We start from the raw sequence: 17,579 nt of genomic DNA on the forward strand, positions 1-17,579 counted from the left end.
GCCCTGGGCCCTGGGCACCCTCCAGCAGCACCACTCTTCCTTTCGATCCTCCAGAGGAAATTTGAGCAGGTCTTCCAAAGGTTTCTCCTCAGCGTACCGTCAGCTTTCCAGATCCACGACTCAGGGAGTCTACAGACGCTGTTCCCAGGCCTACTGTAGCAGAGACCTATATATTAAGAGGAACTCCAAAGGGAGAAAGCATACAAGTCAACCCTGGAAATAACTGTAGCCAAACAATACACGGAGACCGGTTGCTGTAGTTAGTCCAAATTGCACAGGAGCGCATAAACGGAGTAAATTTAAATCAGTAACTAAGGATTCAGTAGTCACTATTTGTGGGTTATCAAAAATATAGTATTTAATTCTAAGAAAATTCAATCATCATTAAAAAATAGTATCAGTAAAGAAGAACCATATCAGCAAGTGTAGGCCGCACTGAATAGAAAATGCCTTACACTAAAGTGGTGACCAGAGACATTTCAATTCACAAAGAGCATACAGTAAAAACATACATCATACTCAAAATTGAACGGAAGAGCATGAGACACATAACATTACAATTACACAGCATAGGTACTGTAAAACATTCTCATAAAATATATAATGCAGAATGAAGAGCAATATCAATGAAGCTCAAAATGACCCAACATGTTTCTTTCCCATATGTGTATTATTGGTGGAAAATTCTTCACAACACGGACGCTGATAAACGGGACATGACCTTGAGAATGCCCCGACAGTAACTTGGAGCGCACGCAACATCATGCAGAATTAAATGCAAGTGACCGTGAAACCACTTAGACACTAATACTCTCACGTGGACTAGTAGTTGCTGTCTGGCCATAGTTACCGATTTATCAGCTGGATCTAATTGACGTATAGAGATCCCGTCCAACGCGGCACATCAATAATTTCCCATGGGACCTAGGTCCACACTTGGGACTGGAGCAACGACAGACATACCCTGCTAAACAACATTTGACGCTCAGGCTGATCGCCATTTCCTCACAAAGAGGATTTACAATTTTCACAATTTCGATGGTGAAGCTGGTTCAGTGGATTGATACCGCTATGCTCCCATTACCAGTGTTAATAGTTTCCAATGAGTACCACGTATTGGAACAGAACATCGCTCAGATTAACTCAGACGCTGTAATACTTAGAACCAAAACCTCTGAGGAAGTGCCCACCAATAATACACAATAAAGTGCATATGGGGACCCCCTTAGAGCCTATGCATCAGGCTCCCCTCAAGTTCATCTCATGGAAAATGGCTTTCCTCATGGCCATCACCTCTGCCAGGACAGTTGGTGAGATCCAGGCCCTATCCTGTAAGCAACCATACCTGACTTTCCACGAATCAAGGGTGGTGCTGCGGACGCACCCATCTTTCATGCCAAAAGTTCAGTTGGATTTCCACCTCAACAGGCTTTTGGTGTTACCTATTTTTTGCCCGAAAACTCACTGGCTGAAAGCGCCTTGCACTCGCTGGACGTTGCTCGCACCTTAAAGATCTACATGACACGCACAAAGAGTTTTTGGAAGGATGTCACAACTGTTTGTGAGCTTTGGTCCTGTGAACAATGGGAAGGACTTGTCCAAGGCTTCCATTTCAAGGTGGCTCTATGGCTGCATCATGCATTGTCATCGATTGGCGAATCGACCGCTGCCTAGCCGTCCAAGAGCCCACTCCATCAGAGCGATCGCTGCAAAGCTGGCGTTCCTGTCTGGTTTGCCCCTGCTGGACATCTGCAGGGCGGCTACGTGGAGGTCCATGCACACCTTCATGAAGTTTTTCTGTGTCGACAGGGATTCTAGGGAGGAGTCCAGAGTCGGCCAAGCAGTGCTACGCAACCTGTTGGCTTGAGGTGAGTCTGTTCCAGAGGTTAGAGTTATTGCTTCTGATGAGCCTTGCCACCTCCCGTGGTTGTGTAATGTTGTACTGATGTATTCGTTATTCATGAGCATTTGAATCCATGCCAGACCCCAGGAACAAATGACTTACCTGTAACTATTGTTCTCCAGCAGGGGTCTGGCATGGAGTCACATGCGACTCCTCCCGCTGTCCCCTCTGCGGCTCGTCTGGTCCTACTGCCACTTTACGTGCTTACCAAATCTGAAGATGGCTGCAAAAGGAGGGGCTTACGGAGAGGACTGCCATTGGATGGGGGCAGTATGAGCAAGAGGACAGCGATTGGTTTAAAGGTGAAATATAGTTTGTAAGTGAAAGTGAAACAGTTTTTTCTTTTACTGAGGATTACCAGCCTGTCAACGAAGAATATTCATCTCCGTCTCAGTAGAGCTCCATTCCATGGCCATGCACATATACATGGGTTGGTTAGAGATGATCTTGGGGTGTATGCAGTATGGAGACGTGTAGGGTGTTGGATGAGGGTTGTCATACCACGTTCTCCTATCACGTTCTCCTAGATGGCTGTCCTTGTCCCCATAGGGGGAGTCTCTCCCCATGAGATTCTCCCACTGTATACCACCCACAGGAGGACTAACCGGTAGCGGCCTTACTCCCTTGGCCTCACGGGAATGGGCTCCCCCTTGGGGAGAAGTGATGACATCTAAGGATCCGTCCAGAGCCTATTGAGCCAATCTGCCTGAAAAGGTGGTTCTAGTCCTCAGCCAGCCCATCGCCAACTGGAATCATAACTCTGTTTGCAACATGGAACGGACAGGAAGCAAACATTCCTCTTCCGCACATTTCCAGTCCCTTCGCACCCCATGACACGGGGGTACCGACTCCTTCTGCATTGTCAGAACCGAACATCAACTCTCTTGCTAAAAACATATCATCCTATCATCCACCAGTGAACTGCCTTTCCTTGATATCGCGAGCAACCGTTTAGGTGGCTCATTAGCCCTTATAATTTATCGCTAGTGGTTCTTTCTGTTTTTGTTGGTGTTTTCCTCAATGTTTGGCAGTGTTTCCCCGCTACAAAACTCACTGTAATTCCTCATCTAGAAGTCTAATCCATTATGTCTCCATAGCATTAATGAGATAAACTGATTCTAGTATGGGTTATGACCTTTGTAACATATATCACATTAAAATCAATGTGATTCAATTCCTGCTTTATCTTCATTTATCGCAACAGGAAACAGGAAGCAGTCCTTCTCATGCTTTGCTCCGGTGCACTGGAACTCCATCCTGGTGGCAGTCCAGGCTGCTTCAAGTCTCCTTTGATTTAGGAAAGAACTGAAGACCTGTCCGACTATCTTGGGCACACCAATGATATATAGAGCGTCATATAAATACCAAGTAACATAACAAAACATAATGTAATAGAACTCAATCTGTTGGGGAAGGAGAAATAAGGGCAGATGTGTCACAGTAGCCCGAGGTGGTAGTGACAGGATTTGGATACGTTATTGATCTGGTGAGACAGGGTTAGGCCTGAGTCTAGTATACATCCAAGTTTTTGTCTGTGCTGGTGGTTGGGGGGGGAGTGCTGAGGGAGTGTGGCCATGGGAGTGGTTGGGTTTTGTCACATACAATGATTTCTGTGTTCCCCGGGTTTAGAAGGAGGCGATTTCTAGTCATCCATTGGTCAATATCGTCACTGTGTTAAAGCTGAACTTAGAAAGTGTGCCTAATAGCGCCACTGTGTCAAAATTGAATTTAGAAGGTAATCCCAACATCATTGAGTTTGTCTAATAGCATTAAAGTTGAACTTAGAAAGGGTACCTAATAGCGTCACTGTGGTATAATTGAATCTAGAAGTGTGCCTTATAGCGTCACTGTGTTAAAGTGGAATTTAGAAGGTATTCCCATCATCATTGAGTGTGCCCTAATAGCACCACTGTGTTAAAGCTGAATTTAGAAAATGTGCCTAATATCTCTGTGGTATAGTTGAATTTAGAAAGTGTGCCTAATAGCATCACTCTGCCAAAGTTTGGAACTTGGAAAGTGTGCCTAATATCATCACTGTGCTAAAGCCAAATCTAGAAGTGTGCCTGATATCATCACTGTACTAAAGCCAAATCTAGAAGTGTGCCTAATATCATCACTGTGCTAAAGCCGAATCTAGAAGTGTGCCTAATAGCGTCACTGTGCTAAAGCCAAATCTAAAAGTGGGCCTAATATCATCACTGTGCTAAAGCCGAATCTAGAAGTGTGCCTAATAGCGTCACTGTGGTATAATTGAATCTAGAAGTGTGCCTAATAGCGTCAGTGTGTTAAAGTTGAATTTAGAAAGTGTGCCTAATAGCGTCACTGTGTTAAAGCTGAATTTAGAAAGTGTGCCTAATAGCGTCACTGTGTTAAAGCTGAATTTAGAAAGTGTGCCTAATAGCGTCACTGTGTTTAAATTGAATTTAGAAGGTATTCCCAACATCACTGAGTGTGCCCTAATAGCGTCACTGTGTTTAAATTGAATTTAGAAAGTATTCCCAACATCATTGAGTGTGCCCTAATAGCGTCACTGTGTTAAAGTGGAATTTAGAAAGTATTCCCAACAATAAGTAAGTGGGCCTAATAGCGTTAATGTTGAACTTAGAAAGCGTGCCTAATAGCGTCCCTGTATTATAGTTAAATTTAGAAAGTGTCCCTAATATCATCACTGTGCTAACGTTTAGTAGATGGAGTGGATATATCTCTGTATATGTCTGTATCTCCTATTTATGCTATGTATATGCTATGTACCTGTATCCCCATGTTATCTGTATTACATGTTTACCCTATCCATTCTGTCACTTTATATACGTATGCTGCTATGTTCGCCCCCGCTCCTGCTCTCGTGCTTGGTCGTAGGTGCTTTACTGATAGCCACTACGCTTACTTTCTCCTATAAACCATCACTTAACTAGAACACAGCCATGCTATGACACATTCGGCCTAGCTGTTCTCATACTAGCATGACCCCAGGAACACCTCATCATCCTAATAAAACACAGCTAGCTGAGCACATAGTGGATAGCTTAGGCATCTCCTCAGGACTAATGCAGCCAGAACTCAGTCTGGGTGTCCACCCTCCAGACTGAACACATCCAACTGATTTCCTCAGCACCACACCTACCGCTAAGAAGCAGCTATCATGCAACAACCACACCAGCTGCACACATATCTGGTGCGCCCACGTACCATACGACACTCTCTCTCTCTACTGACTTGAACTGCGGTTCCCGAGGGCGTTCAACCTACCAGCGCTTTGAGATCATACCAATGATACATAAGGCGCTATATATAATTCCAAGTAACATAACTTAACATAACATACCACCTACATCCATATGCTGTACTGTGACAATTATTACTTAATGATTTGTTAAATGCTCACTACCGATGTTTGGCTCAATAATATGTACATTGCTGTGTTGCTCTCAAGCAAGGTTTGCACTATACAAAATAATTAAAAAACAATCTTCAGTACTGTACCCTCAAAAAGCAATAACACCTTATAAAAGATCAAGACATCATCAGAATCTACAGGCAACACTACAACTAACTCGCATCTTGACACATGAATTGTCCCAGAGAGAATGGGGCCTCTACAATGGGCCTACTAAGAGGAGCGTGTACTGACCTTGTCAAGCGGAAGTCGCTCAGCATGGATATCGTATGGGGCCCGTTGTTTTCACTCAGGCCGTAGAGTTGCATAATGGGAAGGTTCAGAGCCATGAAGTACTCCAGAGTGTCCTTACTGATGGGCGCGCTTCCTGTTTGGTAACGTAGACATCGATCAAGGCCCAGTCTAGCGTGAACCTTCCTGAGCACTAGGTAATTGGCCAGCGAGTAGCTCCAAGGCATGGACCTGGTACTGAAACATAGAGGAAAGTGGAGTCAATAGCAACAAAAGACTGGCAGACTGAAGAAGCATGCTATTGTTTAATTGCTGTCAGTCATCCGTCGAATGGAGCCATCAGTGAATTCTAGAAGCACCTTCCCTGGCTTGAAAGTGTTTGTCCTACTCCTGAGCGAGAAGGAGGACCTTTGCATTGCCAGAAATCCAGTCCTGGTTTTCTATTCTCGCTCTCATTGTTGAGGGCATGTCCAGTGTATTAACAGAGGGGCCTCACTTTTAAGAGAACCTATGCATATAAAACCTGTACATTCTCTTCCAAAGAGATGTTTCCCAGGAGCCCCAATTTCCAGGTAAATAAATGTGTGTGAAAATATTTTTTCTCCTTGTCACCAACCAACTCAAGCCCACTTCCACGTGGCTTTTAGACACCCTTTTATTGCAAGTATCTCTTTCCCCAATTGTTATCAATCCTATGCACCCTGGTCTGTAGTTGGCATGTCCACCTGCCACATTTACTAGATAAAAACAATATTCGATATCAAAGATTGGGTGATGGAGAAATGTAGATGATGATGTATAGAGGTCTGGATGCGCTTTATTGGCCTACATCTGATGGCTCATACAAGGCGAGATGGACAACGAAGGGCACTCCTGGTCTTGGCCTAAATGCTCATTAGAGGTATTAGCTCTCATACTGTGTTCTCATCCAAATCTCTCTGCCTGACCAGCATTCTGCTGGCACATCTTGCACCATCTGTATCTCCTTACCCAGGCACATTCTGGTGATGCAGCCTATTCTCGCTCAGCTGCTTCCAGTCCCCCTATTCTGTATTTCTCCAAAAGCCTGTCAGCGAATACAGAAAAGAGCAGTGGGACTGATCTTCAACTTCAAAAAGCAAGATCTCATCATGGGCTCTCTCAGAAGGCTTCATAGGCTCCCGACGCAGGGGTGAATCAAGTTCAAAGTGTGTTTTATTACTCGTAGAAATTTCAAAGGTACGTTCCAATTTCCCTGAGGAACCGCCTGAAGATGTACAATCCCTCAAGGACCGTTTGTTCAACTTTTGCAAAGCCTGGTCTAACCAAGGTGCCCAAGGAATCATTGCATCCCAGACTCTTGAATAACCTCCTTACTAACATGAAGGTGCACAAGACTCCTGAAAGTCCACAAATCCCTGAAAAAGTTTCTTTTTGCAGAGGCATTTGGACATGCAGTAAACCATAAGGGATGTGTAACTGTCCTGTCTTTGCTGACAACTAGAATGCAATGCGCTTTGCAGCAGTGCATTTAGCCGCTCTTTGCATTCTGTCTTATGGCGATTCCCAGAACTCGAGCTACCTGTGTATTTCTTACCCTGCCACCCCTGTAAAAATATGTATTGCCTCTATTTATGGCTATGGTGACATGCCTAATCCAATGTCCCCCTGTATACTGTCCCACTCCACAATTCAGGGAAATGAACAGACATGTAGTTTCTAAACTCAAAATGTATTCAAAAGTATAGAGTCAACTTAAACAATGGTGGTCAAGGAGATCACTACACTGTTACAGCTACAATAACGAAAGGTCAATAATACATATTTTGCCCACCTACATGAATCAAGCTACTTGTCAATCCTAGGGACCTCTTGATGACGACAAGGAGATCTCGGGAACCACGGACATAATTGCACTTCAACCCTGGAGGAAATGCCAGCCGGTGGGATAGAAACCAACGGCGTGGCAGTTCGCCAAAGGCAGGAGTGCTTCTTGACACACCCACTTCCCAAGATTTGAATAATCAGGGCACAGGAGCGGCAGTCAAGGAGACAAGACCAAACATGAAATAGCAGTGTACAAAAGTAATGTAGTCACCCAAAGGTAATGGCTCACCTCTATGCTTGCAGTGCCTAGGCTGGATCCTGGAGTCTTGGTGACAGTGAGTTACCAGATAATGTCACCAGAATTTAGGGAAGCCCTAAACTGAAGAAAATAGCTATTTACCTATAACAACCTAAGTAGGGTCTTTAACAAACTAAACATAGCGCTATGATCAGGGTCCTTAAATTGGAAAAAATAGTTTGTGCAGCAAAATGGGAAACAAGAATCATGGTCTTGCGACCGTTGCGAGAGCGGCGCCAGGTTGTCCTGGTGATCCTTTTATACTTTGTACTTTATGACCACTACCAGTGTCTGAAGCAATGCGCCCCGATGCAGGTTAGGGAAAGGCACCTATCTGCATCAGCATGCATCACACAAGAACCGGAAATAGTGCTCTGTTACTCCAGTGTGCTGGACACAGCAAATACATGGGTGTTCATCTTGCTTCCAATCTCCACGGTAAGTGGTGTGTCCAGGACGTACAGGGGGGAGTCCTAACAGCATGCTGCCTCCAAGGACCACTGGGCTGGGGAGGTGCTATTTGACTGAGTGGACAAGGTTTCATAGGGATACTGTGCATGGACTTGATTTACTAGACGAGGAGCCATGACATCCCTGACTGGAACCCATGCTCTCTCCTCTATGCCATATCCCTTCCAATGAACCAAACACTGTAGGGAACCTCGATACAAATGTGAATCGACTATACGCTGAATCTCATATTCATCTTAGTGTCCCAGAGCGGGAAGTCCCAGTGAAGCAGATCTGGGATTCAGAACAGAGTTGCGAACATGCTTCAACAGTGAAACATGAAATACAGGGTGTATCGAGGGCAGTTTAAATTCCCTGGCTACACAATTGATTGTGCAAGAAATCTTGAAAGTGCCTATAAATTGAGGTTTAACCTTTTTGCTACAGACAGGAAGTTTGATATGATTGGTAGCTAGCCATACAAAATCATCGATTTCATAGGCTGGGCCGATCTTGTCTTTTTAGCGGCCTGCAACCGGGATTGGTCTTGTGCAAAATTGAAGATAAGACTGTGTCTTCTGAGAACCTGGTTGAAGTAATCTAAAAAAATCAGCGACTGTGCGGAAAGAGTTTGGATACTGATTCTGGAATGGAAGTAGGATGTATTCCCTGAGAGAGATGGAATGGGATGTCTTGGATAGATGTATGAAAAGAATCGTTATAGGCAAATTCAGCTAATGGAAAGAATCTTGTCCATGCTTGAGAGTGTTCAGTAAGGTAGCACCGTAAATATTGTCCAATGGTTTGATTGGCTCTTTCAATTGGCCGTCTTTTGGGGGTGATAAGCTGTGGAGTAATGTAATCAGACAGTCCTTTACTGACAGCCTTCCAGAAGGAGGATATGAATTGGGACCCTCTATCAGAGATGATAGCCTTAGGGAGTCCATGAAGATGGAATATGTTCTGAATAAAACAATCGGTCAACGGGGGGGCAGAAAATACATTGTTCAGGGTTATGAAGTGAGCCATCTTAGTGAATGAATCAATGATTGCAAGTATGAAGGTATTGTATCAGGAGTTTCTTTCCACACCTTACCCTCAAACTCCCCATTTTGATCTAGTACCCAAAATACATACGAACATGACCCATCCTCCTGGAAGCCCCATAGTAGCTGCGACAGGGGGCATTATCCAATCACTAGGCTCCTATATTGACTACATTTCACAACCCATGATACAAAAAACATCTACCTACGTTAAAGACAGCACTCATTTCCTGAAAATAATTGACCACATAGAGCTGTCAGAAGACAACAGCCTTTTTACAATGGACGTCAGCAGCTTATACAGAAGCATCCCACACAATCTTGGACAGGAGGCAGTCGAGTGGCTCCTCATACCTCATGAGCACCACACACCGTGGGAAATAAGCAGTGCTCAGATACCCGAGCGTTCATAGCACTATATAAATGCAAAAAACAAACAAACAAACAAACAAAACAAACATACAAGAACATGAGATAGGAGCTTTGAAAGACTTTATTATGATTCTCCTAGATTTCAACTCGCAGAATTCATACTTTAAATATGTGACAGAATTTTACCGACAGACGTCAGGCACAGCAAATGGGACCTTCATGGGCCCTGCATACACCAACTGCTTTATGTATCAATTTGAGATCAAAAACATACTAGGAATCATGAATGGGCTGAATACATCATATCATGGACACAATATATTGATGATATATTTCGAGTTTGGCATGGCAACCCGGCATCACTTGACCAATTCTTACTGTACACCAATATAATAGACTCTAGAATTCAATTCACAACAGAGATCGGGAATCCCGACATCCAATTTTTTAGATGTCCAAGTCAGAGTACAAGATAATACTATCTCAACCACACTATTCACCAAACCAACAGACAGGACTAACCTATCACACCGGTTGAGTTTTCACCCACAGAACACACTGAAAACCCTACCTTATGGTCAGATGTTGAGGATTAAAAGTATTGTGTGCGATCCAGGGGAATGTGAAGCAGAACCCTCCAAATTATGCAAGAAACTCAGCGACAGAGGTTACCCTAAAGAAGACATGACAATGGCTAAATCTAAACTGGCAACACGGACACAGGAAAGTCTCCTACAAGCCAAAGTGCCCAAAGTATCACCGCCAATAGTGTTCGTATCGACATTTTCAGTGAAAAGTAAACAAATCAACCGTTTCATTTTCAAACACTGCAACATTCTAACAGGTGATGCTAGAACTAAAGATGTGTTCCCAATCTTGCAGTATTTGCACACCAACACAGTAACAACCTTAGGAACCTGCTAGTGAACACAAGTCGAAACAAACAAGACAAAAGAAGCAGATCACAGGGTACCTCCCTGTATCTCAATTGTGGAAACAATATCATCAAAGGCGAATTTGTATTTCATCCAAGAACAGGAGAGAAGATTCAACTCAATTGTCATGCTACATGTCTTTAAGAAAATGCAGTGCACTGCATAAGATCTTCTTGCAGCATTAACTATGTAGAAGAAACAGACAGAAAAATATGAGTGAGAATAAATGAACACAAATCCTGCATTAGAAACAAACATGCTCTCTCAGCAGTAGCAAGGCATTTCGGAGAAAAAGGACACCGTATTGCACAATTGAAATTCCAAGTACTAGAGTAATCCACTTGTGTAATCTTCAACAAAGCGTAAAAAAGAAAGGAGCACAGCGTGAAACATTCTGGATAGACAGACTAGACTCTCTTTTCCCGAATGGGATAAAGGAGGACTGAGATTTGAACTGCTTCCTGTGAGCAGTATGAAACATCTAGGATGAACTGGTCATTTTTTTATCTGGCTTTAGAATAATTGATTTTTCCAGACGTCATTCACAGTACAGCCAGACAGGAGACCACTCTATTTTACACCTGAACCCTAACACAATAAGAACACAATGTTTATTGCTATAATGTGTGATTCTCTTGTAGAAATACATGGTACATGGGGAATAAGGTACCAGAGTATTGGATTTACTGTGTAGATATACATTTTTTTATGAGCCATTTATAACTATGGTGCTAGAGAGTTCACTCTATTTTTTTATTTCCCCATGCAACAATCCAGACATACCCGCGTTTGTCATAATTCTACTTCCAGCAACGTTACATCATATTGCGATCTCACTTACATCTTCACGCTCATGTTCAGATCAACCAGCACTACATTGTGAGCCAAATATTATTTGGACATAATGTAAACGCACACACCAGCTCCATACAGATGTCATCAGTATGCAGGTGTTTCAAGGTAAAAAGTGAAGGAGAAATGAAACAAATACTACCTTCGCAATGCTAATGGCCCTTGTTACCATTACCACCGCTTGACATCCTGGTGCTACTGGGATATCACAAGTGGCGGTGGTACGGTAAATCATAAACATCAACAAGTGCAGAATCGCACTCTGTGGAACCACAGTAAGCAGAGCAGTCTATCCAATCTAGCCGAACTCGGCTATGGAATAACAAGGAAAGAAGGACTTCTCAAAGGGAGCAGGCATCTCTGGAGGCACAGGCACAGTGTCTGCTGGAGATGGAGAGAAAGCCGGTACGCCCAGGAAGAAGCTGAGAGCTCCGGAGTCAGTCCATCACGCTTCCCAAGCCTTAGGACCACATGTCACCTGTGTCCACCTGCCGTCCTTTCCACTGTCTCTGGAACCTGGACCGCTTATTTCTATCAGTTCATTGCATATCGATTGACCTGCATATTGACGGTCCAATATTGTCTGAAAGGCTACCAAGAAATCAACATAATCTTGAAGAAGGAGGCTATTTCCATTCACATATGGAGTGCCCCACGTCAAGGCAGTCTTTTCCAAGTTTAATAGGTGAAATAACTCTTTGGCCTGAACTGCTGCATAGATTTGAGGTCTATTTAAACAATGGATCCTACACTGGGGCATGAATGCTTTGAACTCTCGAGGAACACCACCATATTTGGGAGGCACAGGAAGGGAGGGAACACCCTGAATGGCTTTCGGAGGGACCAAAGTGGCAGGTATCAGTATGAGATGGCAATCTGAATGTGACGTGGACCCTGTGGCAGGGCTAGGATTCCCTACACTCCATGGATGACTTAGTGAGGTTTTAGACTTGGCTAAATAGTCTACAGGCCATTGTATGGCAGACATAGACTGAAATAAAACAGCATTTTCTTGCCTAGAAGTGGCTACCTCAACTTGAAGTTTTAGTAATACCTCCATTGCTCAGGAGGTAAGCAAGGTTCTCACAATCTGTCAACCCTAGAGATCTCTTGAAGACGAGAAGGAGATTCCTCGGGAGCCACGGATGTAATTACATTCCAGCCCTGGAGGAAAGGCCAGCCAGTGGGATAGGAACCGATGGCGTGGCAGTTCCCCAAAGGCGGGGGGTGATACTTGACACACCTCCTTCCTGGGCTTTGAATAATAAGAGCACAGGAGCTGCAGTGAAGGAGACAAGACCAAACATGCAATAGAAGTAGTACAAAAGGAATGCAGTCACCCAAAGGTAAGGGCTTATGTGTATGCTTGCAGCGCCCAGCCTTGAACCTGGAGTCTTGGTGACAGTGAGTTACCAGATAACGTCACCAGAATTTAGGGAAGTCCTAAACTGAAGAAAATAGTCATTTAGCTATAATAACCGACCTAAAGAGTCTTCTTTAACAAACTAAATGTAGTACTATGAGCGGGGTCCTTAAATGGTTTGAGTAGCAAAACAGGGAGCAAGATCACTGGGAACAGAGCCCTGCTGTACTGGTGCTGCTTTTATTAAGCAGTGGGTCCAGGGTGCACGGTGGGGGGCGGAAGTCCTAACACTACTGGTTCTGACACAAGCATTCATTTCCATGAGCGACTTCAAATATATTTACATATTCTAGAAGATACTAGTCATTTTAAATACGCTCCTTCTATGATGTCTTTTAACTAGGCAATACAATTTTCTTCCAAAATAGCACCTTCGCCTATCGGCAAGGGTTTTCATATATTTTAACATTCTTTAAAATGTTTGATTTTCTCCATTATCAAGTATGGTATTGAAGAAAAGTTATTTGAAGAGAAAGAGAAAGTTTTTATAAATAAACATCCATTCTATTTGGCTCCCCTATATAAGTGGGGGGTTCTGAATGTATATGCTATGTGCAAGTCATTTGAATGTAGACAATGGGCCTCATTACGAGTTTGGAGGTAACCATGCCGTCATTACCGGCATGGCTACCTCCAAACTCCTGTCCGGGTCTGCTTCCCAAAAAAAGGGAATTACCGGGCCATTCCGACTTTCACGGGCCCAGTAATTCCCATTTTTGGGACCCGGATCCGGTACATCCCCATTCCCATTTGAGCCCCCATAGGACTGAATGGGAATGGGGAGGATACTAACAACGGACCCATAGTGACGGGTCCATTGCTAGCATCGTGGTCTGCTTGCGGGTGCCGGTATGCACGTCTGGCGAGACCAGACGTGCATACCGCCATCCGTGAGCAAACTCGTAATGTGTCGGCCCGGTATGAACGGTGCCGGTACCTTACCGGCACCGTTCATACCGCGGCCGCCAGGGTCGTAATGAGGCCCAATGTCTGGCTTGACACCTACTGGGTTGGATTAAAAATATAAAATTTAAAAATATATATATAACTCCCAGTGAGATATTCCTCTCTGCTCTAAACACACATGTGTGTGTAGTTTTCTCAGGATATGTTTGTGCAGCTTTCATTCTATATATGTGTGAAACTATCAGTCTATAAATACATGCACAGTTTTCAGTCTAATTGTGCGTGCAACACAATCTATGTATCCATGCGCTTTTAATCTATGTATGTGCGCGATTTTCAGTCTACACGTGTTTTTGGGCTGGATATGTGATAGTCTCAAATCTCCAGTAATAGTTACGTTGTTAAAAAAAATGTTCCCTTTCACATTACATATAGTTCTGCCTGTTGTGAGGCAGGCATGATATCAAGAGGTAGACACAGACACAAATGATACAGTTTCCAAAACCTTTATTTGGATAAAAGGGTTGAGGATAATACCTAACTGGCCCTAACTCTAAGGTGGCAGTAGTCTCAACCATAAAGTAAAATGCAAGGGTAGTCTAAGTCCGTCAATCAAAACAAAAAGGCTGTCTGTGTCAAACCTATGCTTGCCCTCATGTCTATCGAATAACAGAGGACTGGACAAACTCAATAGTGTGCAAAAAGTAAGACAGGCTGGTACTGGAGCTTTTCCACAGCTCCATTCCCCAAGTTTAAGGCACTCAGGTTTACCAAAAAGTTCTATCAAGTTCAAAGGTTCACAATACGTCCTTGCAGGATTCTCCGGGTTTCCTTTCTCCAGATGTAAATCCCTTTGGTTCAACTCCTATTGGTTTCCCAAAGTTCACCTTTCAAAGGGTTTCACACGGTTCACTTTTCAAATGGTTTCACAAAGTTCACTTTTGCAAAAGTGTTCTACTTTCTCTTCAGATCCTGAAATTCAAAGTTCAGCTTATAACAGTTCAACTTATTTCTTCAGGGGTTTCCTTCTCCATATTTCACAGAGCTCTCTTTCTCTTGTTACACAGTTCACTTATTTGGTAAGGTCTCCCTGGGTCGTGGCCTAGTTGTCAGACCACACGGTCCACCCATTACAGGTTGCGCAACCCGGGTCCTGGGGCTTAGCTTCACCCTCTGTTGCCAACTTAAATTCACATTATTCCAACTTTCAATTATTAACAGTTTTCCACTTTCCTTACACCTCTTCTTGGGGATTTTGCTTATTTTTCCCTTCTCGCATAGCTCCCCTTTGTATAATCTCTATTTTGCTCAGGTTTTCAGTTCACACACAGCTCCCCTTCCCTTTAGGAAGCTTCTTCCATTCATACAGAGGCTTTCGAGTACGTGTAAACATACACACAACCACTGTTTTACTTAGTATCTCCTCATTGTTGTGCTTTATCTCTCTTGTATATTTCACAGTAGCAGTTCATACTTCAGCGAGCGTGTCTCTCTCCACACGTGCTCGCTTTGCAACTTTGTATTCACTCATGCTTTCACAAATCGGACCTTTCTTTGAATTCAGACTCACCTCAGCTTTGACGGTTCTTTGTTCCGAGGTCCTGGTCTTCCCACCTTCCCCCTCAGGCACTCCCGGGCTGGCTCACTGGCTGAGGGAAATTATCAATTTATTCAGTTTGCTTCACAAGGGACTAGCACGCCTTCCAGCTTTATCTCACGGAGAAACGGCTCCCTCGCCTATGTCCTCTGCGTCACCCTGCAGACTTCCAGTGCCTCGGCGTCCCATTCTCCTGCTGTCAGTCCTGGCTGGCTCTGGTGCTTTTGCTCTCCTCCCAACTCATTCAACTAGTTGTCTCAGATTGCTGTTTTATACTCCCAACAAGAGTTGATAGTTTTAAGGTAACTGTATGTGACAGAAGGCTATTTCATTTACAAAATTATTTCTAACACTAGGTCCCTAGTAAAAAAGTTTTTTCGCCCTATGTGTGAACAGTCTAGTGCCCATAGGTGCTTGGCCCTAGTGGGTGCTGATGTGACGACTGCAAGGGGATGTTGCGAACCTGTCCCTATCCTCTCTAAACCACTTTCCTATTGGCTAAAAAAGAGTGCACACCTTTGGGGGTCGATACCCGTATTTTTATATTTTCGCCTCCCAGCCGTGTGGCTTATCAAAATTCAAATTTCAAAACAATAACACAAGGTTTTATAAGAAGAGATTTCTATGTCATGCTTGTCACATAGAACTCTATTAAAAGGCTCTTTTTGCTCTCTACAGTACTATGACTGTGGAAAGCAAATAGAGTTGTGATAACTTAGATTTCTTTTTGCAAGCCCTTTACTTAATATGTAGGGGTATTGGGATCTGGGTTATCAACCAGATACTGCTATAACAACAGTCAACCGGTTTCAGCGGGATTCGCAAGTGGCCGCTTTCTTCAGGACGAATAGTAGTGAATTAAATATTCTCTTTGAAATTCTTCAATGCTAGGAAGAATGTTGAGGATGTCTTCAGGTCGACATATGATCAATGGCCCTGTTAATCTAAAATGTAAACAAAATGGGCACACTACAATTCCCAGAGAACCTTCGGGACCGGGCTGCACGCATTCACGTGACTGCATAGTTTTCTCCCGTCATAACAACATACACACTAATGTAATTCCCTGTTTTACCTCGGTGACCGGAATGCACGCCACCAATTAACAAAGTTGGCTTTCAAAACAATTAACATTATGAAAACTAGATGCGGCCAAGGGGAAGAGAACTACGGTTCCCGAATGCCCCGGAGTCTGCTGTGTTACAACTTGTGAGCGATTGTTGTTTGCGCTCACATGACCGCGATGCCGCCACTAATTAACAAAGTTGGCTTTCTAAACAATTAACATTATGAAATTTAGACGCGGCCAAGGGGAAGAGAACTGCGGTTCCCGACTGCCCCGGAGTTTGCTGTGTTACAACTTGCGAGCGATTGGTGTTTGTGCTCACATGACCGCGATGCCGCTTTCAAAATGACGAAGCGGTACCTAAGCACGGACGAGAGACAACTACACCTCCCTAGTCACTTTGAGCTGTTTTTGTAGTTCGCGAATGATCATGTGATCAACTCGCGACTACAATCAGATAAATAGAAACACAAAATGGCGCGCAATACAAACACGGACGACAGCGGCGGCACGGAAAAGAAAATAAGGTAAGCGGCGGCAATTACTAGCACCCATAAAAACCTTGTTATCCATCCGGGTGGGTCCACCGTATGAGTAATACTTAAAAAGGGAAAGGAAAACTAGATTGATGTTACACTAAAGGACTGTCTAGGAAGGAACTTAGGGTTAATTCCTTAATTTATGAGATTATATATGTAGTAATGATCAGAATCCGCACAGTGAATTGGATGCGGTTATACATAGAGACACAGGCGTTGAAAATCAACCTGTACAGAATGGAGAAGAGTCCAGATGGAATGTGAGATATAGTGCACAGAAACATAAAGCCCTGTAACTCCCCGTTCTCCATTTTTAGGAATTAATGCTGAGAGACACAGGCTACCTGACAGGAAGAATCAAGACACTTATAGCTGTGTTCCAATAGAGAACAGGTATAACTACAAGTACTAGAACAAGAGGTAAGATGTGCCTCACTCTTGAATGATGACTTAAATATATGTCTAGTAGGTTTTAGGAGTACTCGGAGACTGATGATAGTCCACCTGTCTCTTTTTGTTGTTTGTCCTGTAGGACTCAGGGATTGACCCAACTAAGCTGGTCCGAGACCTGAAGACATCCTCAACATTCTTCCTAGCATTGAAGAATTTCAAAGAGAATATTTAATTCACTAATATTCGTCCTGAAGAAAGCGGCCACTTGCGAATCCCGCTGAAACCGTTTGATTGTTGTTATAGCAGTATCTGGTTGATAACCCAGATCCCAATACCCCTACATATTAAGTAAAGGGCTTGCAAAA

At 43.6% G+C, this 17,579-nt stretch overlaps 1 protein-coding gene across 1 annotated transcript in view; it reads right to left on the minus strand.

Moving 5' to 3' along the window:
* The window catches only part of LOC138510659 (long-chain-fatty-acid--CoA ligase ACSBG2-like), a 508,494-nt gene that overhangs the window by 161,869 nt on the left and 329,046 nt on the right, over positions 1 to 17,579 (minus strand). Inside the window, exon 8 of the mRNA XM_069626444.1 lies at positions 5,535 to 5,768. Coding sequence (XP_069482545.1) covers positions 5,535 to 5,768 — 234 coding nt within the window. The remainder of the gene's footprint in view (positions 1 to 5,534; positions 5,769 to 17,579) is intronic.

Source organism: Ambystoma mexicanum, chromosome 6p, assembly GCF_040938575.1.
Source record: "Ambystoma mexicanum isolate Mex_15411 chromosome 6p, UKY_AmexF1_1, whole genome shotgun sequence".
In the NCBI taxonomy this organism is placed as follows: Eukaryota; Metazoa; Chordata; class Amphibia; order Caudata; family Ambystomatidae; genus Ambystoma; species Ambystoma mexicanum.